Below are 26652 nucleotides of genomic sequence, written 5' to 3' on the forward strand. Positions count from 1 at the left end.
AACAATAGAGAAAATGAATCTGTAATAGTTGAAACGGGAGATCTGGATAACACAGAAAACGCAGCTGAAGACGATAGTAACGAAACCGTACACTCAAATCACGAGAATCCAGTGATAGGAATACCAATCGTAGATTGCCCCGTAAATTATGGAAAAAATCAAATAATTATCTCAGAAGTCAATTTCTCTCCTGCAGATACTAATAGGGTCAATCTTTTGTATCGAACAAAGAAAAGAATCCATGTACAATTGTCAAAAAATAACTATGAACAAGAAATGGTTAAATTTATTAAAGAAAATATTGCCCTAAAAATTAAATATTATTTATATTTTGAGGATCCCTTATATGAAAAATTTAGCAGTGTTTTACAAAAATATTTTAATAAAAACTCCCAAATATCCATGATAAAATGCACTAAAAAATTAATAGATGTTACCATCGAAGACGAAATTAAGAATATAATCCAAAATCACCATATTTTATTATATTTTATTTTTTTCAATACATTCTAAATACGAACATTTGTCTTATATTGGTTAGAATTTAATTTTTTAGGCTAACGGGCACCTTTTTATAAAATTTTTATTAATTATTAATAATCACTCGGGCTTAGTTTCTATTTAACTAAAACATCGTACAAAACTGCTGCTCAACGTGACAACGTCGGTTTGACTTAGAAGCCATACCAACAGCTGTTTGTCATGTAAACTTTATCGACTACAAACTGACAGCTGTGCGTGGAGACGCACGTGACAGTGACGTCATTGACACGCCCTATAGCATTGTTTATGTTTACAATTGCCATGTTAATTACGCGGATTTTGTATGTTTCTCTCAATTTTTTCTTGAAAAAAGGGATTGCAACCCAAGACGTTAGTTCCCGCTTTTTGTGCGGATCAGCGCCACCGGCGGAAATTCAAATTGGCGCGGCGCGCATGCGCGTTACCAACCCCCACGATCACCGTTATGGCGAGTTAGTTACATCGAAAGACGTAAACGTAACGTGTCGTCTCTCCCGTTGGGCTAATCGGGTCGTTTCCATCGGTTTCAGTGAGAAGTTTGCGAAAAATCGCGTGTTTTTCCTCCGGCCAAGAAACGGGCGGGAATTGGTTTCCCCGAATGGAAAGCTCCAGCTCGGATGGGGTCGTCCTGCCGGACATCTCCGAAGCCGAACATTTGGCGAACGAGCACGACGACAATGGCGACAACGGCGACGCCATCGACACGAAAATGACGCCGAGGGTGGCGGCTGTAGCCGTCCGGCAGGGCGGCGTACCCGTTTCCTTACCCGTCGGTTGGTTAATTTTTCATTTATTTATAATATCCCCTTAAAAAAACCACTTCATTCATTATGATCCTAACGTCAATGACCTTTACGAGGCAGGCGGCCATCTTGCTTGTTTTGTATTTGACCTTAACCTCGCCAAAACGTCAAAAGTTCTTATGCTGCCGCCATCTAGCGGATCTGCATGAAAACAAAATCGAGGGCTCAGATGCGTTAAATCGATCAAGCATGCCTTGAAACCATAGATATAGAGAAAGGGTAGGAAGACTTTGGCAAGAAATGGCGCCATTTGTCTTATGACCATGGGCGCCATTTGCATGGCCTTCTTTTATGATACAAAATTTATTAAAGAAAGTGAAGTTTAAAATTAGTCATACAAAACAAATATTGAAAATATCAAAATTTCAATATGTAACAGAAAGAACAAAATAAATACCCTGCTCTAATTTAAAACAAAATTAATTGTCAAAAACAGCTGATCAGATATAACGGAAAGAAACCATACAAATGGCGACATCGCCTAAAATCGGATGCGCAGTGGTCTGTGCACATTCTACCTACCTCTCCTTGGCATCTGTCATACTAGCGCAACGTTGCCTTCTCCTCCAAAATATCCCACTGTTCCAGGCAGTCTCATCACAAGCACCTTCAACGTCATCACGCAGGACCAGATGCAACACTTCAACTACCTGGCGACAGACGGCTCCGGGGGCGAGCTCAAGACCATCGTCATCCAACAGGAAGACGTCAGCGCAAGTAACTCTGTCAATAACCCGCCGGTAAAGCAGTTGCACTGGCTTATGTCCTTGTCTAGTTTAAAATGACGTGAACTTTCACAGGTAACCCAGTCGATTGGTTCCTGGAGCGACGCCGCCAGCTTGCCAGTCCTACCTGTCAGGTAGCCATTGTCCATCATGTCTTACAATAACCAACCATAACCCCCCCCCTCCTCCCCCCCCACTTATTTGCAGGTGTAAAAACACTTCGGCGGAACTACACAAGGACCGTTTCGGCTCGGGCGGCAGAGGGCGCTGCATCAAACTAGGCAACTCCTGGTACACCCCAAGCGAGTTCGAAGCTCTATGCGGTGAGGCTCCGTAACCGGAAAACTGTGCGATTCCAATAAAAAAAAAACAAATCGGTTTAAGGTCGTGCCTCGAGCAAAGACTGGAAGAGAAGCATACGGTTCGGTGGACGGAGCCTACAGACCCTGATAGACGAGGGGGTGATCTTGCCGCACGCGACCAGCTGCACATGCGCGGCCTGCTGCGACGACGAGACCGCGACCGGCCCGGTACGACTTTTCACCCCTTACAAGAGGAAGAGGAGGAAAAACAGCGACTCTTTGAGCGCCGGAGGAGGAGGGGGAGGGAGCAAGAGGCAGATGAACAGCTCCAACGTGTCCAACGAGGAGGACAGCGACCACCAGACCAAAGAGGAGGCGTGGCAGAATTTGGCCGAGGGGCTCGACTCGAACGATTACCAGATGATGGAGCCGATCGTGTCTTCGGACCCGGCGGTTTACGTTAAAAAGTTGGAGGAGATTTCGAGTCAGATCACGCGACTTGGGGCTGAGTATAGGAGGTGAGGAGGGACCGGTTATTTCTGTTGTATGTGACAGCTTATTCATGACGTCATCGCTCGTTTTCGGTCGGGTTAATCGTGGCTTAATGTAGATCGGGTGGTCCCAGGTTCGAATCCCCACTGGGGCACCACTTTTTTATTATTTTTTTCTTAAGTTTGGTATTGTTTAATTTTTTTTGAGTTTAAATCTTAAAAACTATTTTTCTCCTTTTTTTGAAGGTGACGTACTATTTTTTTTGTAGTCAAATTTATAAAATTGCTGTAACTCTGCTAATTATTAACGGATTTTAATGAATATTAGCTTAAAATGATTCATTCTTAATCCCTTAGAAAAAAGGTATTTGGAAAAATTTTCGTAAAATTAACCCATTTTGAGTTAACACACTTTGAATTTTTTCTGGAGTAAATAAGGAGAGGCACTGGTAACCTGGACAAAAACGGCCATAACTCATCTATTTCTGAACCGATTTTAATGAAAATTAGCTTAAAATAAACCTTTTTTAATCCCTAAGCAAAAAGATAATTAGAAAAATTTTCGTAAAACTAACCCTTTTTAAGTTAACCCACTTTTAATTTTTTCTGGAGTTAATGAGGAGACGGCACTGGTAACCTGCACAAAAACGGCCATAACTCTGTTAATTATTAACCGATTTTAATAAATTTTAGCTTAAAATGATTCTTTCTTAATCTCTTAGAAAAAAGGTATTTGGAAAAATTTTCGTAAAATTAACCCATTTTGAGTTAACACACTTTGAATTTTTTCTGGTGTAAATGAGGACATTGTACTGGTACCCTGGACAAAAAGGCCCATAATTCAGCTAAATATTAACCGATTTTAATGAAAATTAGCTTAAAATAAACTTTTCTTCATCCCCAAGCAAAAAGATAATTGGAAAAATTGTCGTAAAATTAACTCATTTTTAGTTAAGACACTTTTAATTTTTTCTGATGTACAAGGCATACTTGGACTCTCAACCTGGACAAAACCAGTCATAACTCAGCTAAATATTAACTGATTTTAATGAAAATTAGCTTAAAATAAACCTCTCTTAATCCGTAATAAAAAAGATAATTAGAAACCTTTTCGTAAAATTAACCCATTTTGAGTTAAGACACTTTCAAGTTTTTCTGGAGTACAAGGGGTGCTTGGACTGTTAACCTGGACAAAACCAGACATAACTCAGCTAAATATCAATCGATTTTAATGAAAATTAGCTTAAAATAAACCTTTTTTAATCCGTAAGAAAAGAGATAATTAGAAACATTTTCGTAAAATTAACCCATTTTGAGTTAACACACTTTTCATTTTTTCTGAAGTACAAGGGGGTGCTTGGACTGTCAATCTGGATAAAAACCAGCCATAACTCAGCTAAATATTAACCGATTTTAATGAAAATTAGCTTAAAATAAACCTTTCTTCATCCCCAAGCAAAAAGATAATTAGAAAAATTTTCGTAAAACTAACCCTTTTTAAGTTAACACACTTTTAATTTTTTTTGAAGTAAATGAGGAGATTGTACTGGTACCCTGGACGAAAAGGCCCATAACTCAGCTAAATATTAACTGATTTCAGTGAAAATCAGCTTAAAATTAACCTCTCTTAATCCGTAAGCAATAAGGTAATTACAACCATTTTCGTAAAATTAACCCATTTTGAGTTAACACACTTTTAATTCTTTCTGGAGTAAATGAGGACATTGTACTGGTACCCTGGACAAAAAGACCTATAACTCAGCTAAATATTAACTGATTTCACTGAAAATTAGCTTAAAATAAACCTCTCTTAATCCGTAATAAAAAAGACAATTAGAAAAATTTTCGTAAAATTAACCCATTTTGAGTTAACACGCTTTTAATTTTTATCTGGAGTAAATGAGGAGATGACACTGGTAACCTAGACAAAAACGGCTATAACTCTGCTAAATATCAACCGATTTTAATAAAAATTAGCTTAAAATAATCCTTTTTTAATCCGTAAGCAAAAAGGTAATTAGAAACATTTTCGTAAAATAAACCCATTTTGAGTTAATACACTTTTAAGATTTTCTGAAGTACAAGGCGTAGTTAAACTGTTAACCTGGACAAAACCAGCCATAACAAAGCTAAATATCAACCGATTTTAATGAAAATTAGCTTAAAATAAACCTTTCTTAATTCGTAAGCAAAAAGGTAATTAAAAATATTTGCGTAAAATTAACCCATTTTGAGTTAAGACACTTTCAATTTTTTCTGGAGTAAATGAGGAGATGGCACTGGTAACCTGCACAAAAACGGCCGTAACTCTGCTAATTATTAACCGATTTTAATGAGTATTAGCTTAAAATGATTGTCTCTTAATCCCTTAGAAAAAAGGTATTCGGAAAAATGTTCGAAAAATTAACCCATTTTGAGTTAACACACCTTTAATTTTTTCTGGAGTAAATGAGGAGATAGCACTGGTAACCTGAACAAAAACGGCTATAACTCAGCTAAATCTCAACCGATTTTAATGAAAATTAGCTTAAAATAAACCTCTCTTAATCCCCAAGCAAAAAGATAATTGGAAAAATTGTCGTAAAATTAACTCATTTTGAGTTAACACACTTTTCATTTTTTCTGATGTACAAGGCATACTTGGACTGTCAACCTGGACAAAACCAGTCATAACTCAGCTAAGTATTAACCAATTTTAATCAAAATTAGCTTAAAATAAACCTTTCTTAATTCGTAAGCAAAAAAGTAATTAGAAACATTTTCGTAAAATTAACCCATTTTGAGTTAAGACACTTTCAAGTTTTTCTGGAGTACAAGGGGTGCTTGGACTGTTTACCTGGATAAAACCAGTCATAACTCAGCTAAATATTAACCGATTTTAATCAAACTTAGCTTAGAATAAACCTTTCTTAATCCGTAAGCAAAAAGGTAATTAGAAACATTTTCGTAAAATTAACCCATTTTGATTAAACACAATTTTCATTTTTTCTGATGTACAAGGCATACTTGGACTGTTAACCTGGACAAAACCAGTCAGAACTCTGCTAAATATCAACCGATTTTAATAAAAATTAGCTTAAAATGAACCTTTCTTAAATCGTAAGAAAAAAGGTAATTAGAAACATTTCCGTAAAATTAACTCATTTTGAGTTAAGACACTTTCAATTTTTTCTGGTGTAAAAGAAGAGATGGCACTGGTAACTTGGACAAAAACGGCTATAACTCAGCTATTTCTGAAGCGATTTTAATGAAAATTAGCTTAAAATGATGATTTCTTAATCCTTAAACAAAAAGATAATTGGAAAAAACGTCGTAAAATTAACTCATTTTGAGTTAACACACTTTTCATTTTTTCTGATGTACAAGGCATACTTGGACTGTCAACCTGGACAAAAACGGCCATAACTCGGCCAATCATTAACCGATTTTGATAAAACTTTTATCAGATCAAGTTTTCTTAATGACAATCAAAAAAGGCCCCTATAAAAATCCCCGTAAGTTCATTATTTTTCGCGTTAGAAGCGTCCAAAGTATTTTAAGGTTACGTCCTTAAAACCGACCCGAAACTTTCAGGACCGTGGAGGAGCTGAAAGAGAGCGTTGGCCGTCAACAAGAAAAATTCCAAAGGGAAAAGGAGGCGGCCATCTTGGCGGCCAGGGTGGAGGCCCAGGTGGCCGCATTGGGGTCGGACAACAACGGCGACTCCACCCTGCAGCAAATCGACACCGACAACCACAAAAAGGTGATTTCGACTTCGTTTTTCGTGGTTTTTTTTTTTTTTTAGTTAAATTTTCAATTTTTAGTGCGCAAACTGCGACAGGGAGGCTTTGGCGGAGTGCTCCTTGTGCCGCAGGACTCCCTACTGCTCCACCTTCTGTCAAAGGAAAGACTGGGCCTCCCACCAGGTGGAGTGCGTGCGGGGGGTTGCGACTGACGCGGGGGGGCAGCAGAGCATCATGCTCATCGTCGAAAGTACTGAGCAACAGTGAACTCTCTCTCTCTCTCTCTAACCCGTGGGGTGATGCGCGCGTAATGATGGTTTTTTTAATTTTAAATTGTTTTTGACCTTTTTTTAATTTGAATTGGAAAAGGGGCTGACCCCGAATAATGACGGTCGCGGATATTTTTTTAATGAATTAATTTTTTTGTTGTGCCCCCCCTTCCCCGCCCCTGGACGACTTTTTTCGTTGTTTTTTGTACAAATTGTACATTTTTGTTTATAGGCCTCGTGCACCGTGATAAGTTTATTAATTGTCAAAAAATGTGATAAATTTAACGTTAAATTGACGGTTTTTTTATGTTGGCAGCGACAAATCGTTGGACTTTTGTATTTTCTGCTGAAATACAGTTGCATTAAAACGTTAAAATCAGTGTTTTATTTACGGAAATAAATAAAAATTATGGGCGCACAAAGTATTTTATGGGCGCAATCTTCAAATAGGCATGTTTCCCATAAGAAAACGCCTCTAATATAATTTAAACGGGATATTAAACATGCCCATAATTTTTGTGCGCCCAACAATTTATTATTTAAAACGAAATTTGTGCGTGAAAAAATGCACTTTATTTAAAATAATTAATTTACTTAAGCACACAGAATAATAAAATATTTAATTGTTCTAATTTCTAATTGATGGGAGCTAATTATTAAATAATAAAATTAAATTGTTTTATGGGCGCATCATTATAGGACGTCATTTGCTTGCAAAATATTTTTTGAAAACATTTATGGGTTGTTAAAAATTGCGCCCATAAAAATGCGCCTACTATGAACTATATGTATAAACATGCAATAAAATTGAGAATTCTGTTCCTGAGGGTCCAGATCCGATTTGCTCCCATCAAAGAATGATTTACAAGTATTGGCTAATACTTAACGCGCCCAAAGGGTTAAAAAATGCCTATAAAAGCAATGGAGAAATTTTTATTGGAGCAAGAAAGTCTTTAATCGACCCAAATTTTTACAAGTTGCGAGAAGATTTGAATAATAAACTTATTAGTAAAATGGGCGCAATTTGTTTCTTTGTTGAAATATCTTTTATTGGGCGCAATGTAATAACATCATTTCTTGAATTCATTTTGAAAAAAAAAATTATGGGCGCACTTTTGTCGAGCTACAGTTTTCTGAAATTTATTGGGCGCTAATTAAAAGAAAATTCTTTTTAATTGATGTATCGTTCAATTTCTAGTTATTTAATTTTTTAAAAATGGGCGCATTTTTGGGAACAAGTAATTAAAAAAACAATTTTTATTTAAAACGAAATTTGTGCGTGAAAAAATGCACTTTATTTGAAATAATTAATTTACATAAAAGTTGCGCCTAAAATTAAATATTTACGTAATTAATGTTCCATCTTAAAATTGTTTTATGGGCGCAACATTATAGCACGTCCTTTACTTGCAAAATTTTTTTTTAAAACATTTATAGGCACATGAAAATTTGTGCTTGAAAAAATGCACTTTATTTGAAATAATTAATTTACATAAAAGTTGCGCCCATAAAAGCACACAGAACAATACAATATTTAATTCTTCTAATTTTTAATTGATGGGGGCTTATTATTAAATAATAAAATTAAATATTTACTTTATTAATGCTCCATCTGAAAATTGTTTTATGGGCGCAACATTATAGGACGTCATTGCAAAATATTTTTTTAAACATTTATGGTTTGTTAAAAATTGCGCCCATAAAAATATACAGATATTTTTCATTGGAACCCACACGAGTTAATTAAGAATTAATCTGGTTATTATAGAAAAAAAACGAACGCCCATAATAGATTTCTTTCTTGTTTGTTCGATAGTCAAAAGGCAACTAAGCGCCCATAAAAATGCGCCAAACTATAGGTATGAACAGGCATAAAATTGAAAATTCTGTTCCTGAGGGTCCAGATCCGATTTGCTCCCATCAAAGAATGATTTACAAGCATTGGCTAATATTTAACGCGCCCAAAGGGTTAAAAATGAAAAAAGGGGATTTTAGAAGAAAAAATTGGCGCCTATATAAAAGCATGTGCTCATCACTTCCCTATGAAAATTTTGAAAAAAATTTATGGGCGCACCTTTGTCGAGCTACGGTTTTCTGTAACTTATTGGGCGCTAATTGAAAGAAAATTCATTTTAATTGGTGTATTGCTTAATTTCTAGTTATATATTTTTAAAAAATGGGCGCATTTTTGGGTACAAGTAATGAAAAAAAAACTATTTTTATTTATCGTAAAAAGCTGTTTTATGGGCGCAATTTGTTCGGACAAATTAAGGCTTCGACATTTGCATTTAATATGAGTGACAGGCATTTCCGCAATTCTTTTACTGACTGATGTATTTTTTAAATTTCACTTATTTTATGGGCGCATTTATGTGCACATATTGCTGGGACATAGGATTTTTAATTTTGTGTTTCAAAACATTCTTTAAATAAATCATTATGGGCGCATGACTTTGTTTAATATTAACATATTTAATAGGAGTGAAATCCTCCTTTATGGGCGCATTCCGCGATTCCATTTTTTTATGGTTTAAGTTTGAAACCTGAGTTATTTTATGGGCGCGATTTGTACACAAGAGATTTTTTAATTAGTGTAGTGTTTGCAGTTGCATGACTGACTTTTCGCTCTAACTTGATGGGCGCACTTTGTTCAAATATGCGTAATATGAGCTTTTATAATAGATTCTAATGTGTAAAATTATAAAAAAAATTCTCCCCGGCCGGGAATCGAACCCGGGTCTCCCGCGTGACAGGCGGGGATACTTACCACTATACTACCGAAGACTTATGGATATGCGACGTATTTGACGTATAAAAAATTACGTTAGCGTATCAAAAATATACGTTAACGTATAAAAGTCATGTATTTAACGGATTTAATTCAATTAAATTTATTTAAACGGGATTTTTACCACTATACTACCGAAGACTTGTGAATACGCGACGTATTTTACGTATAAAAAATTACGTTAGCGTATCATAAATATACGTTAGCGTATAAAAAGTCATGTATTTAACGGATTTAATTTAATTTATTTAAGCGGGATTTTAACCACTATACTACGCAAGACTTGTGAATACGCGACGTATTTTACGTATAAAAAATTACGTTAGCGTATAAAAAGTCACGTATTTAGCCGATTTGCTGCCTATAAAGCACTTCTGCAGCATGTTTTATATTAATCAACAAGTGTTAATTAAAAAAAAATAAATAAAAAAGTTCTCTCCGGCCGGGAATCGAACCCGGGTCTCCCGCGTGACAGGCGGGGATACTGACCACTATACTACCGAAGACTTGTTATTCTAGAAAGTTCTTATCGCATTCGAATTGCGTCCACGTAAAAAAACATGCGAAATATTGCGCAAAACACATTAAACATGAACAACGATGAATATTTATAACAAAAATAAGCAAAAATGGTCAATTATACCGCGTAATACGTGGACGGTATTAAGTGGTCACGCGGCGTTGCCGATATGGGCATATTACGATTATCTTCCAGGAAATTTGCATAACAATAGAGTTCAATTTTATGATTTTCCCGACCTTCGATCGGCGATTAATAGTTTTGTTTATGACTCCGTGAAACGATGGTAATTAAGTAAATTGCTCCTATATTTGTTTAGGGATTAAGAGAATTTTGCGATAGTCATGCCATCATGTTGACTTTTTCCATTTATATGGTTGTGAGAATTGGAAAAAATAGAAAAGTAGTTTAATGCGTATGGCAACATTAATGGGTTGTTTCCTCTAATGAGAATCATACTTCAAAGCCAATTAAAGATTTTTCAATAAATTTAGGTTTGTTTTAAAGAAAAGACATGCGCGCTCACTACTGACTTAATTTCGCATCTCTGTCTAAGCTCATTTTTTAGTTACGCCTAGACAAAGATGACCATAAACCTCTAATTAACCTTTCAACACCATAGGGCACTGCTTTGATTCAACAGGTCATAACTGGAAAACCAATCCAAAAATTTTCAATAAATTTGGGCTTATTTTAAAGAAGAGACATGCGCGCTCACTACTGACTAAATTTCGCATCTCTGTCTAAGCTCATTCTTTAGTTACGCCAAGACAAAGATGACCATAAACCGCTAATTAACCTTACAACACCATAGGGCACTGCTTTGATTCAATAGGTCATACCTCGAAAACCGATCATAAATTTTTTAATAAATTTGGGCTTATTTTAAAGAAGAGACATGCGCGCTCCCTACTGACTAAATTTCGCATCTCTGTCTAAGCTCATTCTTTAGTTACGCCTAGACAAAGATGACCATAAACCGCTAATTAACCTTTCAACACCAAAGGGCACTGCTTTGATTCGACAGGTCATAACTGGAAAACCAATCCAAAAATTTTCAATAAAGTTGGGCTTATTTTAAAGAAGAGACATGCGCGCTCACTACTGACTAAATTTCGCATCTCTTTCTAAGCTCATTTTTTAGTTACGCCTAGACAAAGATGAGCATAAACCGCTAATTAACCTTCCAACACCAAATGGCGCTTCTTGATATAATAGGTCATACCTCGAAAACCAATCATAAACTTTTCAATAAATTTGGACTTATTTTAAAGAAGAGACATGCACGCTCACTACTGACTAAATTTCGCATCTCTGTCTAAGCTCATTTTTTAGTTACGCCAAGACAAAGATGACCATAAACCGCTAATTAACCTTCCAACACCATAGGGCACTCCTTGATTCAATAGGTCATACCTCGAAAACCAATCATAAACTTTTCAATAAATTTGGACTTATTTTAAAGAAGAGACATGCGCGCTCACTACTGACTAAATTTCGCATCTCTGTGTAAGCTCATTTTTTAGTTACGCCAAGACAAAGATGACCATAAACCGCTAATTAACCTTCCAACACCATAGGGCACTTCTTGATTCAACAAATCATACCTCGAAAACCAATCCAAAAATTTTCAATAAATTTGAGCTTATTTTAAAGAAGAGACATGCGCGCTCACTACTGACTAAATTTCGCATCTCTGTCTAAGCTCATTTTTTAGTTACGCCAAGACAAAGATGACCATAAACCGCTAATTAACCTTCCAACACCATAGGGCACTCCTTGATTCAATAGGTCATACCTCGAAAACCAATCATAAATTTTTCAATAAATTTGGGCTTATTTTAAAGAAGAGACATGCGCGCTCACTACTGACTTAATTTCGTGTCTCTGTCTAAGCTACTTTTGGAGTTAAGCGTAGGCAAAGATAACCATATACCGTTAATTAGGCGATTACAAAAAAATAATTTAGTCGCTTTTGCGCCCTTGTAAAGGGTGTAGAAGTTTATTAATATTGCTCATAAAAATGTATATGCTGTCAATGTCACGTTTTTTATTATTTATTAGAGAGAGATGGTTAGTCTCCCTAAAAAACGCTTGTTATTTAGTTCAAATTGACCAAAAGTGAGACAGGGGCATTTATTAGGTGTCCAGGGGGTTAATTTTGCTCTAACTTTCCCCCTTTTAAGGAGATTTTCTTGATTTAAATTTTCAAGCCATGTAGAATAGTTTTCCTAACCAATACATTTCGTTTCAGTTCAATCGAGTAACAAATAACAAAGTTACAAGCAATTGCCCCAAAGGGTCAATTACACGGTGTCCAGGTAGTAAAACGGCCGTAACTTCCTTAGTTACCAGCCGATTTTGCTCATTTTTGGATTCGCTTCAAGCAAAACCCTTATACCGGCTAATCCGGCAACGTCGCGAATGAAAATCCGTTTCGCAGTCAATGTCAGGGTCTGTTAATTGTCTGTGTATATATATAAAAGATAAGAGCGGCACGACCGGTTTGTTATATTTACAGTCGTATTCGATATACGGCGGATTCACGTCACATACGCCATCTTGTTTAGTGAAAACTTCACAGGGAAAATCTCGAGCCCGAAAATGGCCTCCAAAGATGCGGCCCTCAATCAGCTGATGGATTACAAACAGAAGAACTCGGTGAGTTTTCCTTTGAGTTAGTTTTCTTTGGGGTGGAGTGGTGGGGTCATTCGCACTTGCAGTTCAGTGCATCAGTCGCTCTCTTTTTTTTTTATTAAGGTTAAAGTGCAACAACTTGACATTTTAATAGGGTGGGTTTTTTTGGAAAAACTGTTAAAAAATTAATGAATTTTGACAGCTCTTGGCACCACTGGTAATTGCGTCATTATCAACACATTTACTGCATATAATAAATTCCTTTTAATCCCGATTAAATAAAAAAATAAAAGTGTCAGATAATCCAAGGTCCAGTGGCGTCTTAAGTACATTACAAAAACAACCAGATAACATGCGATAATAACCCTAAAAATACCGACAATAAGATAAAAGTCACTATTTAAGTTATAATCGAAAGGTCATCGAAAAAATCCGCTTTTATTAATTATTTTTCAGCGCAATGGCACTTTGATCCCTAATTAGCAAGTCGCGATTAATTAAAATGCAATTTCATTAAGTCCCCTAGGAATAATTACCTAATTATTGAAATTCAAATTAGGCGCGATACGCGACATTCAAACTTCCCGCCGCTTGTCACTGCAGCACGTTTTCGTTTCGTAATTTTTTTTTAAATTTAAAAATTTAAATTTGGCGCCATATCCAGCGTTCAAATCTGCCGCCGTCTGTCGCTCCTGCGCATTGTCGTTTCCAAGTGCGTTCAGCGCCATCTTTTGACAGACCATTTTCACGTTCACCATTTTTTACGGTGACATTTAATTATTTATTTCAGTTTTTAGGACAGATTGACAAAATCTAAAAATAGAATTCTGGTATTACAATTTTAACCTAATATATAATCTAATTTACTTTATTCTGATAAATGTAATACCTACCTACTTATGCACTAACTTAACAAATTAAAATTAATTAAATCTCAAATTTTTGGGCGCCATCTTGAAAACCTCTTTTAACAGCTGTGACAATGACAGTTCCACCATTTCAAAGAGTCCAAGCCGCGAGCGCCACCTTTTGTACACTTATTATGGCACTTTCCGCATGTTTATCCGTTGTAAATAACACACTGCTGCACGCCATATTGAACCATTGTTAACTATTGAAGCGCCATCTTTGGAGACACAACTGACACTGTTCATTTACCATAGCGTTTTCCATTAGTTCACCCGTTTTTCACTGTGTTTTTCTTACTCCAGTCGCCGGTGGCCACGACAGGAACCGGCGCCCCGACGATCGTGAAAGACGCGACCCAAAGCGTGGGCCCCCGCGGCCCCGTGCTCCTACAGGACGTCCACTTCATCGAGGAAATGGCCCACTTCAACCGGGAACGAATCCCGGAGCGGGTGGTGCACGCGAAGGGCGCAGGAGCGTTCGGCTACTTCGAGGTCACCCACGACATCACGAAGTACTGCGGGGCCAAAGTGTTCGATACCGTCGGCAAAAAGACCCCGATCGCCGTGAGGTTCTCCACGGTGGGGGGCGAGTCTGGTGAGTGACCCTCTCCCTCTCGCACCCCCGATCTAATTGCGAATGATTTTTTAGGGTCAGCGGACACAGCGAGAGACCCACGAGGGTTTGCAGTGAAATTCTACACGGAGGATGGCATCTGGGACCTGGTGGGGAACAACACTCCCGTTTTCTTCATCAGGGACCCCATTTTGTTTGCGAGCTTCATTCACACGCAGAAGAGGAACCCCCAGACCCACCTGAAGGACCCCAACATGTTTTGGGACTTCCACACCCTGCGTCCCGAGAGTATTCATCAGTTCATGATTCTGTTCTCCGATAGAGGTAGGTACTAGGGTGTTGGGGAACCATAGCGGTTTTTTGAAAGGGTTGTTTTGCAGGCATCCCCGATGGTTATAGGCACATGAATGGTTACGGTTCTCACACGTTCAAGCTGGTTAACAGTAAAGGGGAGTATCATTATTGCAAGTTCCACTACAAAACAGCCCAAGGGATCAAGAATATTCCTGCTGACAAGGCGGCCGAGCTGGCTGGCACTGATCCAGACTACGCTATTAAGGATCTCTTCAATGCCATCGCCAACGGAAACTATCCGACGTACAACATGTCCATTCAGGTAATATGGGGATGTAGCTTAAGAATATTTGGCAGCAGCGTATAATGCTGTGACAAGTGGCAATGACAGTTAGGGTCCGTTCACAGGAACAAATCGCCCTCTTGTTTTTCTAGTACGCAGGTTTTCCTTATGGTCATCTATGATTTAGTAGGTCAATCTTGGAAATTGGAGTCCGGAGCAACTAATCGGAATGTGTCACTTGTAATTCGAGTAATTTTTTCATATATCTCTTCAGATAATGACTCCGGAGCAGGCGAAACAAACGAAATTCAACCCGTTCGACGTGACGAAGGTGTGGCCCCACTCCGAGTACCCCCTGATCCCCGTGGGCAAGCTGGTGTTCAACCGGAACCCCGAAAACTACTTCGCGGAGGTGGAGCAGATAGCGCTGAACCCCGGACACATGGTGCCGGGAATCCAGCCTTCTCCAGACAGGATGTTGCAAGGTGACCACCCCCACTTACTAAAATCTCCCTTTTTGGGGCTACAACTCCCGTTTTAGGGCGCCTGTTCACTTACGGGGACACCCACCGGTACCGTTTGGGGGCCAACCACCTGCAGATCCCCGTAAACTGCCCCTTCAAGGTGAAGAACTTCCAAAGGGACGGTTTCATGTGCCTGAACAACCAAGGGAACGCCCCCAATTACCACCCGAACAGTTTCTCTGGACCGCAGGTGGATCCCAAGGTGAAGGCGTTCTACCCGCCCGAGCCTTTGACGGGTGACATTGACAGGTAAGTGACGGGGGTGACGTATGACAGTTCTGAATAGAAGCGGTTTTAGGTACGACGACCCGATCACGGATGTCGATTTCGAGCAGCCGAGGATCTTCTGGCTGAAGGTGCTGGACGAGGGGGCCAAGGAGAGGCTGATCGCGAACATGGTGGCAGGGTTGAAGGAGGCCCACGGGTTTATCCAGGAGAGGGCGGTTAAGCTGTACACCAGGGTGCACCCCACCATGGGGGCCAAGCTAGCTGAAGGGTTGAAACTGGCCGAACGCACCAAGGCCAACTTATAAGTTAATTATTTTTTTTCTGTGTATTTGTTGATGTTTATTGTTGATTTTTTTGGGTATGAAAGTGTTTTTTGCAAATAAATGGAGTTTTATTATGAAGCTTGCGCATGCGCCTCTCGTTTTATCAATAAACACGTGACTATACCTCCTATTGCCGCCATAAAAGAATAAGTGCTTTAACTTAAATCATCGTGTGCGCCGCCATATTGAAATTATCGTAGATCCTTGTGCGCAACCTGGCAACGCGGCTCCGCGAGTATGACATGCGTTCTAACCTCAATGTCTATCGATCAATGAAGAAACGTAAACAAACCGTTTTATTTCACCCTTGTGTTACTCAATAATAAATAAATAACAAAATAATGATTTTAAATAAGGGGTTAAGAGGGACATGCGCACAGTGCCTAAGAAACGTGAGTTTTTTCTATTTTTTTTTCTAAATTAAATAAAGGAAAATGGTGGTTTTAGTGGTCGACCAGCTCAGTGGTTTTTCTTGAGAAACAAAGCAAATATGCAGTCACCCCCGATGAAAATGTGCTAAAAGACTTAAGGGATGAGGTGTATAAGCCCCGGAAGCACCCTGGGGTGATGAAGGAAAGCGCTACGGTAATGCCGGAGGGGTTTGTGAAGGCTGCACTGAATACTGTGGCAGGTAAGGGTAGTTTACATTAATTTCCTTAATATCTTGGAAAGGGTTGAATTTAGGGCCAGAATGGTCATAATGAAACTTGTAGGTCGTTAAATTTTGCACAAGTTTGTTCTCTAGGTCTTTTTTCGAAAAGGGGAGAGAAAGTGGGTTTTTTGAGGAAAATTGTAGGGTAGTTTTGTTCTGCGATGTTTTACAGGGCTTTGGTGCATGATTTTCCTAAAATATCTTGAAAATGGACCAGTTTAGGGTCAAAATGTCCATAATGAAACTTGTAGGCCGTAAAATTTCGTACAAGTTTGTTCTCTAGGTCTTTTTTCGAAAAACAGAGAGAAAGTGGGTTTTTTGAGGAAAATTGTAGGGTAGTTTTTTCTGCGATGTTTTACAGGGCCTTGGTGCATGATTTTCCTAAAATATCTTGAAAATGGACCAGTTTAGGGTCAAAATGACCATAATGAAACTTGTAGGCCGTAAAATTTTGTACAAGTTTGCTCTCTAGGTCTTTTTTCGAAAAAGAGAGAGAAAGTGGGTTTTTTGAGGAAAATTGTAGGGCAGTTTTTTTCTGCGTTGTTTTACAGGGCTTTGGTGCATGATTTTCCTAAAATATCTTAAAAATGGACCAGTTTAGGGTCAAAGTGACCAAAATGAAACTTGTAGGCCGTAAAATTTTGTACAAGTTTGTTCTCTAATTCTTTTTTCGAAAAAGGGACAGAAAGTGGGTTTTTTGAGGAAAATTGTACGGTAGTTTTTTCTGCGATGTTTTACAGGGCTTTGGTGCACGATTTTCCTAAAATATCTTGAAAATGGACCAGTTTAGGGTCAAAATGACCATAATAAAACATGTAGGCCGTAAAATTTTGTACAAGTTTGCTCTTTAAGTCTTTTTTCGAAAAAGGGACAGAAAGTGGGTTTTTTGAGGAAAATTGTACAGTAGTTTTTTTCTGCGTTGTTTTATAGGGCTTTGTTGCATTATTTTCCTAAAATATCTTAAAAATGGACCAGTTTAGGGTCAAAGTGACCAAAATGAAACTTGTAGGCCGTAAAATTTTGTACAAGTTTGTTCTCTAGGTCTTTTTTCGAAAAAGGGACAGAAAGTGGGTTTTTTGAGGAAAATTGTACGGTAGTTTTTTCTGCGATGTTTTACAGGGCTTTGGTGCACGATTTTCCTAAAATATCTTGAAAATGGACCAGTTTAGGGTCAAAATGACCATAATAAAACATGTAGGCCGTAAAATTTTGTACAAGTTTGCTCTTTAAGTCTTTTTTCCAAAAAGGGACAGAAAGTGAGTTTTTAGAGGAAAATTATAGGGTACTTTTTTCTGCGTTGTTTTACAGGGCTTTGGTGCACCATTTTCCTAAAATATCTTGAAAATGGACCAGTTTAGGGTCAAAATGACCATAATGAAACTTGTAGGCCATAAAATTTTGTACAAGTTTGCTCTCTAGGTCTTTTTTCGAAAAAGGGACAGAAAGTGGGTTTTTTGAGGAAAATTGTAGGGTACTTTTTTTCTGCGATGTTTTACAGGGCTTTGGTGCATGATTTTCCTAAAATATCTTGAAAATGGACCAGTTTAGGGTCAAAATGGTCATAATAAAACTTGTATGCCGTAAAATTTTGTACAAGTTTGCTCTCTAGGTCTTTTTTCGAAAAAGGGACAGAAAGTGGGTTTTTTGAGGAAAATTGTACGGTAATTTTTTTCGTGTTGTTTTACAGGGCCTTGGTGCATGATTTTCCTAAAATATCTTGAAAATGGACCAGTTTAGGGTCAAAATGACCATAATAAAACATGTAGGCCGTAAAATTTTGTACAAGTTTGCTCTCTAGGTCTTTTTTCGAAAAAGAGAGAGAAAGTGGGTTTTTTGAGGAAAATTGTAGGGCAGTTTTTTTCTGCGTTGTTTTACAGGGCTTTGGTGCACGATTTTCCTAAAATATCCTGAAAATGGACCAGTTTAGGGTCAAAGTGACCAAAATGAAACTTGTAGGCCGTAAAATTTCGTACAAGTTTGCTCTCTAGGTCTTTTTTCGAAAAAGAGACAGAAAGTGGGTTTTTTGAAGAAAATTGTAGGGTAGTTTTTTTCTGCGATGTTTTACAGGACTTTGGTGCATGATTTTCCTAAAATATCTTGAAAATAGACCAGTTTAGGGTCAAAATGACCATAATGAAACTTGTAGGCCGTAAAATTTCGTACAAGTTTGCTCTCTAGGTCTTTTTTCGAAAAAGGGAGAAAAAGTGGGTTTTTTGGTCTCAAATCAAACGCCGAAGGCCACAAGTCAATTTCTCAAATTTCTTTTGAATTCTTGGATTTGTCCCCCTATTCCAGATTACCCAGTGAAGGCCTTAGTGGAATCAGGAAATACCCTCTCCAGACACCTAAAGGGCCGCGTGCCGCCCATGGAACGGACCCAAATCCTGCGAAAATACGAACAAGTGCGGGATAAGGTCCTAAGGCAGCACCTGGATCGCGAAATAACCAGTCAGGAGGAGGAGAGGAGGTTCCGACAAATGAGCAAAGATAAAATCGACAACATTATGAGGTTGGAGGTGTTTCCACACCCTTTTGAGGTTATAAGTGAGTGGGTTTGTTTTTAGGGAAAAAATTTACAATTGGAAGCCCATGAGGTACGACGTTTACTCCTCGCTCGCTTATTTGTTAGTGAGGGCCCCGGCGGAGTACGCGGTCTTACGGCGGATCTTGGGGGAAATCGCCAGGCGGGATCCCGAATTCACCCCCAGGAGCCTGTTCGATTTCGGATCGGGGGTGGGCACGGTCACGTGGTTAGTAAACATCGCCATTTTGTGAAAAAATTACAGTTTAGGGCGCCATCTTGAAAAAAAACATTGCAGGGCCGCCAACTTCTACTGGAAAAACCAAATTTACGAATACTTCAACGTCGACTGCTCGTCGGACATGAACGACTTGGCGCAGGTGTTACTGCAGGGAGGGCGGGGGAACGCCCCTAGCTCCCTTAAGGGCGCATTTTTCCGGCAGTTTCTACCCGCATCAAATGTATTTTTTAAAATCCGTTCTCTTGAGTTCCCCCTGTATATTTAAAGGGTTTTAGGTGGGGTACGACCTGGTCGCTTCCGCTTATTCCATGATGGAGCTTCCCTCCATGGAAACCCGATTGGACACCATTTTGAATCTGTGGAATAAGACGCAGAAGTATTTGGTGGTGGTGGAGCAGGGCACCAATGCCGGATTTAAGGTAAGGGGGCGTTAAAAACGCCATCTTGGAAACCCTGTAACGTGATTTTTTTCAGGTTATAAACGAAATCCGGGACTTTATTCTTCAGATAGACAAAGAGGGCAGCGTAGGGCACGTGTTTGCCCCTGTAAGTCCCAAATAAATAAATAAATAAAAATAAATTAAACGAGTTTATTCTTCCAGTGTCCCCATGACCAGTCATGTCCCAGGTACGTCCGGGATGACGGGACTCCTTGTAACTTCGAAGTTAGATACTGGACGATGCCCGTTGGGCAAAAAAGCGAATGTCGTACCGAGAGGTACTGCTACGTGGTGCTAAGAAAAGGTTTCACTTATTTATTTATTTATTAATTTTAGGTTATATTTAGGGTTTTTTTTTTAGGTAAAAGGGAGGACAGTGACCAACCTAAATGGCCCAGACTAGTCCGTCCGACCCTAGTGAAGTCCAAGCACACCCTATGTAGGATATGCAGCTGCAAGGGGCAACTGGAGGATGTGATTTTTACCAAGAAAAAACACGGAAAGTGCGTAAAAATGCGTTTAATTAATTAAAATTAATTAATTAAAAAAAAATAAAATTTCTTAGGTTGACTTACCATTGCGCCAGGGCCTCCAGATGGGGCGACCTGCTGCCCATCACCCTAGAAACGAACGAGGAAATTAATAATAAAGATACCGAGGACTAAACGATTTGTTTTTTATTTATTGTAAAAAATCCCTTAAAACGGCGTAAAAATAACTGGAGACGGCAACAGCGTGCGCACTATTAACTGGAGCGCGGAGGGGATAAACGTGGTAATTCACGGTGCGGTGACGTCACAGGATCAAAGTCCATTGAGGTGCTTAGGGGTGGGGCTTTACGGGCGCTCGGAAAAATTGGTTTTGATTTTTTTTTAAGTTAGCAAAAGTGCAAAATTAAAGGAGTGGGGGTAGTAGCAGATGAGTTTCTCGGTTACATAACCTATAAAGGTTAAAAGACACTAAGTGACATTCGGCATTGGGTAAATGACATTTAGTTGCTGTCATATATTTACGTCAAAAAGACCTGCTTAAATAATTAATTTCTCAGTTACATAACCTATTATTGAGGTAGATAAAAAAGATATGACTGTCAGTAAATGACATTTGGAAACTGTCACATTTGCGTCAAAAAGTACTGCTATAAGCCACGCCCCAGTAAAAAAAAAAGTAGTGGGAGGTATAGAAGACGGGGAGGGGATAACTTACTTCGATTCCAGCACTAAAAGTCACTAAAAAAATACTTTATAAACGCAGACAACGAGGCTATGGCGGCAACAAATTGTCACTAAATGACACTATTGACATTTGTGACTCACAAGATTGAGTGACGTTTTCATATAAAAATTGAAGTTGGACCTACTGTGAAAATTTTAAAAATCAAAACACCTATGAGAGGAGGGGTGGGGAATCATTTCCTATTGGCAAAAATTTAATGACATAATTAAAAAGAGAGGGGGAGAGATCACTTACTAAATTAATAGAACACATAAACATTGACGAGGAGGCCATGGCGTCACATGATTGTCAATAAATGACACTATTGACATTTGTGAGTCACATCATTCAGTGACGTTATTATATAAAAATTGAAATTGGACTTGTCAAAAATTTGACAGATCAAAACACTTATGAGAGGAGGGGTGGGGGATCAACTTGAATGAAATAATTAAAAAGAGAAGGGGAGAGATCACTTACTAAATTTATAGAACATATAAACATTGACAAGGAGGCCATGGCGTCACATGATTGTCAATAAATGACACTATTGACATTTGTGAGTCACATCATTCAGTGACGTTATTATATAAAAATTGAAATTGGACTTGTCAAAAATTTGACAGATCAAAACACTTATGAGAGGAGGGGTGGGGGATCAACTTGAATGAAATAATTAAAAAAAGAAGGGGAAAGATCACTTACTAAATTAATAGAACATATAAACACTGACAAGGAGGCCATGACGTCACATGACTGTCAATAAATGACACTATTGACATTTGTGTATCACATCATTCAGTGACGTTATTATATAAAAATTTAAATTGGACTTGTCAAAAATTTGACAGATCAAAACGCTTATGAGAGGAGGGGTGGGGGATCAACTTGAATGAAATAATTAAAAAGAGAAGGGGAGAGATCACTTACTAAATTAATAGAACACATAAACATTGAGAAGGAGGCCATGACGTCACATGATTGTCAATAAATGACACTATTGACATTTGTGTATCACATCATTCAGTGACGTTATTATATAAAAATTTAAATTGGACTTGTCAAAAATTTGACAGATCAAAACGCTTATGAGAGGAGGGGTGGGGGATCAACTTGAATGAAATAATTAAAAAGAGAAGGGGAGAGATCACTTACTAAATTAATAGAACACATAAACATTGACAAGGAGGCCATGGCGTCACGTGATTGTCAATAAATGGCATTTTTAACATTGACAATCTCGAATCACGTGACCCAATGACGTATGTATTGAATCGTTCGTGTGACAAAATGGCGCCCATCCTCCATTTTAAACTGCTGCAGATAAACATGTCAAAAAACGATCAAATGTAAGAAGGGTGGGGGGGGAAAAGTGATTGAATACATGATGGGAATTTTGACCGGAGAAATCATTTCCTAATTTCATAGAACACATAAACATTGACAAGGAGGCCATGGCGTCAAGGGATTGTCAATAAATGGCATTTTTAACATTGACAATCTCGAATCACGTGACCCAATGACGCATGTAGTGAATCGTTCGTGTGACAAAATGGCGCCCATCCTCCATTTTGAAAGTTGAACTTTACTGCTGCAGATCAAAAAAGGGACAAATGGGAGTTTTGATCGGAGCGTCCAGCGCAAATTCCACTTAAGACCGCGTGACGTCACGGGATTGTCAATGAATGACATTGACATTCGTGATTCACATGAATGAGTGACGTCTCGAGTGTGTGGAAGTTTTTTTTTCCAATAAGTGAATTTCTTCGAAAAATTCGGGTAAATCGCACACAAAAATTGTAGTTTTCGTTTGTTCACTATGGCATTAAGTGAGTTTTTGCATGTTCTACTATAATTCATCCGCACCTAACCTGAAAAAGTGACCTTGTCATGTTATTGTGTAATGCAAAAAAATCCCCTGATTCGCATAGTAAGTCCAGTTATAACATAACCAAAACATTTCAGGAAACATGACTAGGGAGGACGTTTTCTTCGAGGAGGAAACACACTCTGATCGCCTCTCCAGGAAATCCCAGGAGGCCCCAATGTTCCCTATAGGTAAAACCCTCAATAAACACCCCCCCTCACCCTCCCTCATTAACCCCCAATAACTTTACAGCAATAGGGATGTGTACAGCAGCAGTGGCTTATGGGGCCTACCAATTTAAAAACAGAGGGAAAATGAGCACCAGCGTGTACCTGATGCAACTCAGGGTGGCGGCACAGGGGGCTGCAGTGGGGGCCCTCACCCTTGGTCTCGCTTACACCATGTACAAGAACTTCATCGACATTAAGGCGAAACATTCCAAGTAATGAGAGGCTGCCATTGTAGTTGAATCAAATTAGGTGGTGAAGTGATAAAAAGTATTGTCCACTCACTTTTGTAAATAATTTATTTGGACTTTGTTATTTATTATCTCTGTTACTCACGTTGTGATAAGTGTAATACTTTGTTGTTACTGTTTCTTTTTTTTTTTTAGTGCTGTAGACCGATGTTCATTTAATTTATTAAATTAACATATATTTTGCTAAGTTACTGGGGTATTTTATTGGTGCGCCACCTGTTGGCGATTAAAGAAATGAAATCGTTTCATTGCAGCGCCATCTACTTTAGTAGACCGACAACTGTCAACAACAATTATTGATTTTTACGTTAAATCATTTCGAGTTATTGATTCAAGAAATGTAGTTAAAATAGAATAATCAATAGATAAAGCAGGCTCTCCTCCCCGTTCCATTGTTCTGCTTAGCTAAAAAATTGCCACGATTTTTTTGTTATTCAACGACTCAATAAATAATAAAATTATTGATTCAAAAAATCAATTCCAAGGAAAATTTTACGAAAAGTAAATCAATATTACCATATTCAAATGAAAAATAATATCAATTCCATAACTTGTTTAAACCAATAGATATTTATCGAGGCTTCAAAATTTAAATCAATAGACATCAATTACAAGGATAATGTTATCAATATCCTAAATCAATTTAAAGTTCAAATGAAAAAAATTATAATCAATTCTGTGGACCGTGTAAACCGATGAAACAATAGACACGAATTTGCACACTTAAATATTGATGCTTGAAAGCTTAGATTACCAAAAAAAAATCAATTCTATATTTTTCAAAATCAACGAATAAATAAATAAATAAATAAAGAATAAAAAATTTAAACAAATGAATCAATATTATATTAAAATGAAAGAAATAAAGACGATTTCATGATTTTTTTTCAATAAATCAATAGATATATATTGAGGCTTCAAGAATCAATAGGATAATCTTATAAAAAACCCAATCAATATGAAACCTGATCAAAAACCAAATCAATTTTAGCTTGAAATTATCATTAATTATGTACAGCGAAGAATCAGTGAATAAAAATTTGCAAATTTAACTCTTGATGCTTGAAAATTAAAATAAAAAATACCAGTTTGAAATTACCAGACAAATAATCAATTCCACATTTTCCAAATTCAACGAATCAATAAATAAATATCGAGTTGCAAATTTATTGAGGCTTAAAAATTTAGGGTAATAGACAAGGAATCAATATTACCCTAAAATAAAAGAAATAAAAACAATGCCATAACTTATTTGCAATAAATCAATAGATATTTATTGAGGCTTCAAAATTTAAATGAGTAGATATCAAAAAAATCAATTACAAGGAAAATCTTATCAAAAACCAGGAATTTTATATCAAATCAATTTAAAGTTCAAATGAAAAAATTATAATCAATTCTGTGGACTGTGTAAACCCATGAAACAATGGACACGAATTTGCACACTTAAATATTGATGCTTGAAAGCTTAGATTACCAAGAAAAAATCAATTCTATATTTTTTAAAATAAACGAATCAATAAATAAATAAAGAATCGGAAATTTATTAAAAAATTAAATCAATATTATCTTAAACTGAAAGAAATAAAAATAATTCCATGATTTATTTTTTTCCAATACATCAGTAGATATTTATTGAGGCTTCAAAATTTAAATCAATAGACAAAAATCAATTACGAGGATAATCTTATATAATAAAAATTTGCAAATTTAACTCTTGATGCTTGAAAATTAAATTTAAAAAATACCAGCTTAAAATTACCAGACAAATAATCAATTCCACATTTTCCAAATTCAACGAATCAATAAATAAATATCGAGTTGCAAATTTATTGAGGCTTAAAAATTTAGGTTAATAGACAAGTAATCAATATTACCCTAAAATCAAAAATAAAATCAATTTAATGACTTGTTTACGCCAATAAATCAATAAATATTTACTTAAGAAAATTTTACCAAAAGTAAATCAATATTACCTTCAAATGAAAAATTAAATCAATTCCATACCTTGTTGAAATTAATAGATATTTATTGAGGCTTCAAAATTTAAACCAATAGACATCAAAAACATCAATTACAAGGATAATCAATAAATGAAAGAAATAAAAACTATTCCATTACTTATTTCCAATAAATCAATAAATATTTATTGAGGCTTCAAAAATCAGTTACGAGGATAATCCTATATAAATCCAAACAATCAATATGAAACCTGATCGAAAACCAAATCAATTTTAGGTTGAAATTATCATTAATTATGTAAAGCGAAGAATCAGTGCAAATTTAATTATTGATGCTTGAAAATTAATATTGAAAAAATACCAGACAAATAATCAATTCCACATTTTTCAAATTCAACTAATCAATAAATAAATATCGAGTTGCAAATTTATTGAGGCTTAAAAATTTAGGATAATAGACAAGGAATCAATATTACCCTAAAATCAAAAATAAAACCAATTTAATGGCTTGTTTATGCCAATAAATCAATAAATATTTACTAAGGCTTTGATTTTTTTTTTTAAATTTGAATCAATAAACAACCAAAAATCAATTACGAAGATAATCTTATGATTGAAATTATAATCAATGAATTGTTTAAGTCAACAAACCAATTGAAAAAATACATATTTAATTAATCAGGCTTGAAATCAATAAACAGATAATCATTTGTACATAATAAATCAATTTTCAGCTTAAACGAAAAAACGCGGTAAAATTCGATAGTTCGAAACGGACAAAAAATCAATAAATTTAATTATTGATGCTTGAAATTACAAACGACCCGAAAAAATCAATTTCAAATGTTTCATGTCAACGAATCAATAAATTTCATTATTGATTCAAAAATTATTAGTAAGAAAATCAATCATGAACTATTGTGGCCATGACATCTATCGGTGACGCCCTCAATAATAGACGCCATTTGGGCAAGAATGACTGCACTAGGAATAATCAATATTAAGCCTGTTGACATTAATTTAATCAATAATTTGAATTTCTCGGTTGAATATGAGGCGTGAATGGTAACATAAAAATTATTAGTAAGAAAATCAATGAACTATTGTGGCCATGACATCTATCGGTGACCCCCTCAATAATAGACGCCATCTGGGCAAGAATGACTGCACTAGGAATAATCAATATTAAGCCTGTTGACCTTAATTTAATCAATAATTTGAATTTCTCGGTTGGGTCAATATGGGGCGTGAGTGGTGGCATCTGTATATGCTTTTTTGGATTGCATTTTTAATCAATATCATACGAATTAGATAAAAATTACTAAATATTATTTTCTTGGCAATCAAATCAATAATATCATTGA

General features: G+C 36.8%; 4 protein-coding genes, 1 long non-coding RNA gene and 2 other non-coding genes across 8 annotated transcripts in view; 4 read left to right on the top strand and 3 right to left on the bottom strand.

Moving 5' to 3' along the window:
- The window catches only part of LOC126747314 (HIG1 domain family member 1A, mitochondrial), a 42965-nt gene extending 19447 nt beyond the window's left edge, over positions 1-23518 (top strand). Inside the window, exons 2-4 of one of the 2 annotated variants that reach the window (XM_050455865.1) lie at positions 22720-22811; positions 22948-23040; positions 23102-23518. In XM_050455865.1, the coding sequence (XP_050311822.1) occupies positions 22802-22811; positions 22948-23040; positions 23102-23295 (297 nt within the window). In that variant the 5' untranslated portion in view covers positions 22720-22801 and the 3' untranslated portion in view covers positions 23296-23518. Of the gene's footprint in view, positions 1-22713; positions 22812-22947; positions 23041-23101 lie in introns of those variants that run through there. The other variant, XM_050455866.1, reaches the window with a different exon arrangement.
- Positions 790-7210, top strand: LOC126747296 (deformed epidermal autoregulatory factor 1). Its single transcript, XM_050455838.1, has 7 exons — positions 790-1295; positions 1914-2065; positions 2126-2184; positions 2258-2373; positions 2435-2870; positions 6417-6585; positions 6647-7210. Exons 1-7 carry the CDS (start codon positions 1121-1123, stop codon positions 6830-6832), a joined length of 1293 nt encoding a protein of 430 aa, XP_050311795.1. The 5' UTR covers positions 790-1120; the 3' UTR covers positions 6833-7210.
- Positions 9547-9618, bottom strand: Trnad-guc (transfer RNA aspartic acid (anticodon GUC)). The gene has a single exon. It is a non-coding gene; the product is annotated as a tRNA-Asp (tRNA).
- On the bottom strand, positions 10057-10128 carry Trnad-guc (transfer RNA aspartic acid (anticodon GUC)). The gene has a single exon. It is a non-coding gene; the product is annotated as a tRNA-Asp (tRNA).
- LOC126747294 (catalase-like) lies at positions 12637-15991 on the top strand. The gene is made up of 7 exons (XM_050455835.1): positions 12637-12803; positions 13991-14282; positions 14337-14585; positions 14642-14877; positions 15113-15323; positions 15380-15611; positions 15661-15991. The coding sequence occupies exons 1-7, from the start codon at positions 12747-12749 to the stop codon at positions 15893-15895; spliced, it is 1512 nt and encodes a 503-aa protein (XP_050311792.1). The 5' UTR covers positions 12637-12746; the 3' UTR covers positions 15896-15991.
- Positions 16123-20433, top strand: LOC126747295 (methyltransferase-like protein 17, mitochondrial). Its single transcript, XM_050455836.1, has 10 exons — positions 16123-16305; positions 16361-16544; positions 18861-19074; positions 19130-19315; positions 19385-19547; positions 19603-19746; positions 19802-19873; positions 19930-20071; positions 20129-20270; positions 20333-20433. The coding sequence occupies exons 1-10, from the start codon at positions 16255-16257 to the stop codon at positions 20430-20432; spliced, it is 1398 nt and encodes a 465-aa protein (XP_050311793.1). The 5' UTR covers positions 16123-16254; the 3' UTR covers position 20433.
- The window catches only part of LOC126747319 (uncharacterized), a 72434-nt gene continuing 66123 nt past the window's right edge, over positions 20342-26652 (bottom strand). The window contains exon 2 of the long non-coding RNA XR_007664155.1: positions 20342-20387. This is a non-coding gene — a long non-coding RNA (uncharacterized LOC126747319). The remainder of the gene's footprint in view (positions 20388-26652) is intronic.

The sequence above is a fragment of the Anthonomus grandis genome, chromosome 19 (genome assembly GCF_022605725.1).
Source record: "Anthonomus grandis grandis chromosome 19, icAntGran1.3, whole genome shotgun sequence".
Taxonomy (NCBI): Eukaryota; Metazoa; Arthropoda; class Insecta; order Coleoptera; family Curculionidae; genus Anthonomus; species Anthonomus grandis.

Excerpts from the sequence above, each read along its gene's own strand:
- LOC126747296 (XM_050455838.1), top strand. The coding sequence starts at position 1,121 with ATGGAAAGCTCCAGCTCGGATGGGGTCGTCCTGCCGGACATCTCCGAA. Across the intron at positions 2,066-2,125 it reads ACTCTGTCAATAACCCGCCG|GTAACCCAGTCGATTGGTTC; the intron begins GTAAAGCAGTTG and ends GAACTTTCACAG. Across the intron at positions 6,586-6,646 it reads ACACCGACAACCACAAAAAG|TGCGCAAACTGCGACAGGGA; the intron begins GTGATTTCGACT and ends TTCAATTTTTAG.
- LOC126747294 (XM_050455835.1), top strand. The coding sequence starts at position 12,747 with ATGGCCTCCAAAGATGCGGCCCTCAATCAGCTGATGGATTACAAACAG. Across the intron at positions 14,283-14,336 it reads CACGGTGGGGGGCGAGTCTG|GGTCAGCGGACACAGCGAGA; the intron begins GTGAGTGACCCT and ends ATGATTTTTTAG. Across the intron at positions 15,612-15,660 it reads TTGACGGGTGACATTGACAG|GTACGACGACCCGATCACGG; the intron begins GTAAGTGACGGG and ends AAGCGGTTTTAG.
- LOC126747295 (XM_050455836.1), top strand. The coding sequence starts at position 16,255 with ATGATTTTAAATAAGGGGTTAAGAGGGACATGCGCACAGTGCCTAAGA. Across the intron at positions 19,075-19,129 it reads AAAATCGACAACATTATGAG|GGAAAAAATTTACAATTGGA; the intron begins GTTGGAGGTGTT and ends GTTTGTTTTTAG. Across the intron at positions 20,271-20,332 it reads ACCAAGAAAAAACACGGAAA|GTTGACTTACCATTGCGCCA; the intron begins GTGCGTAAAAAT and ends AAAATTTCTTAG.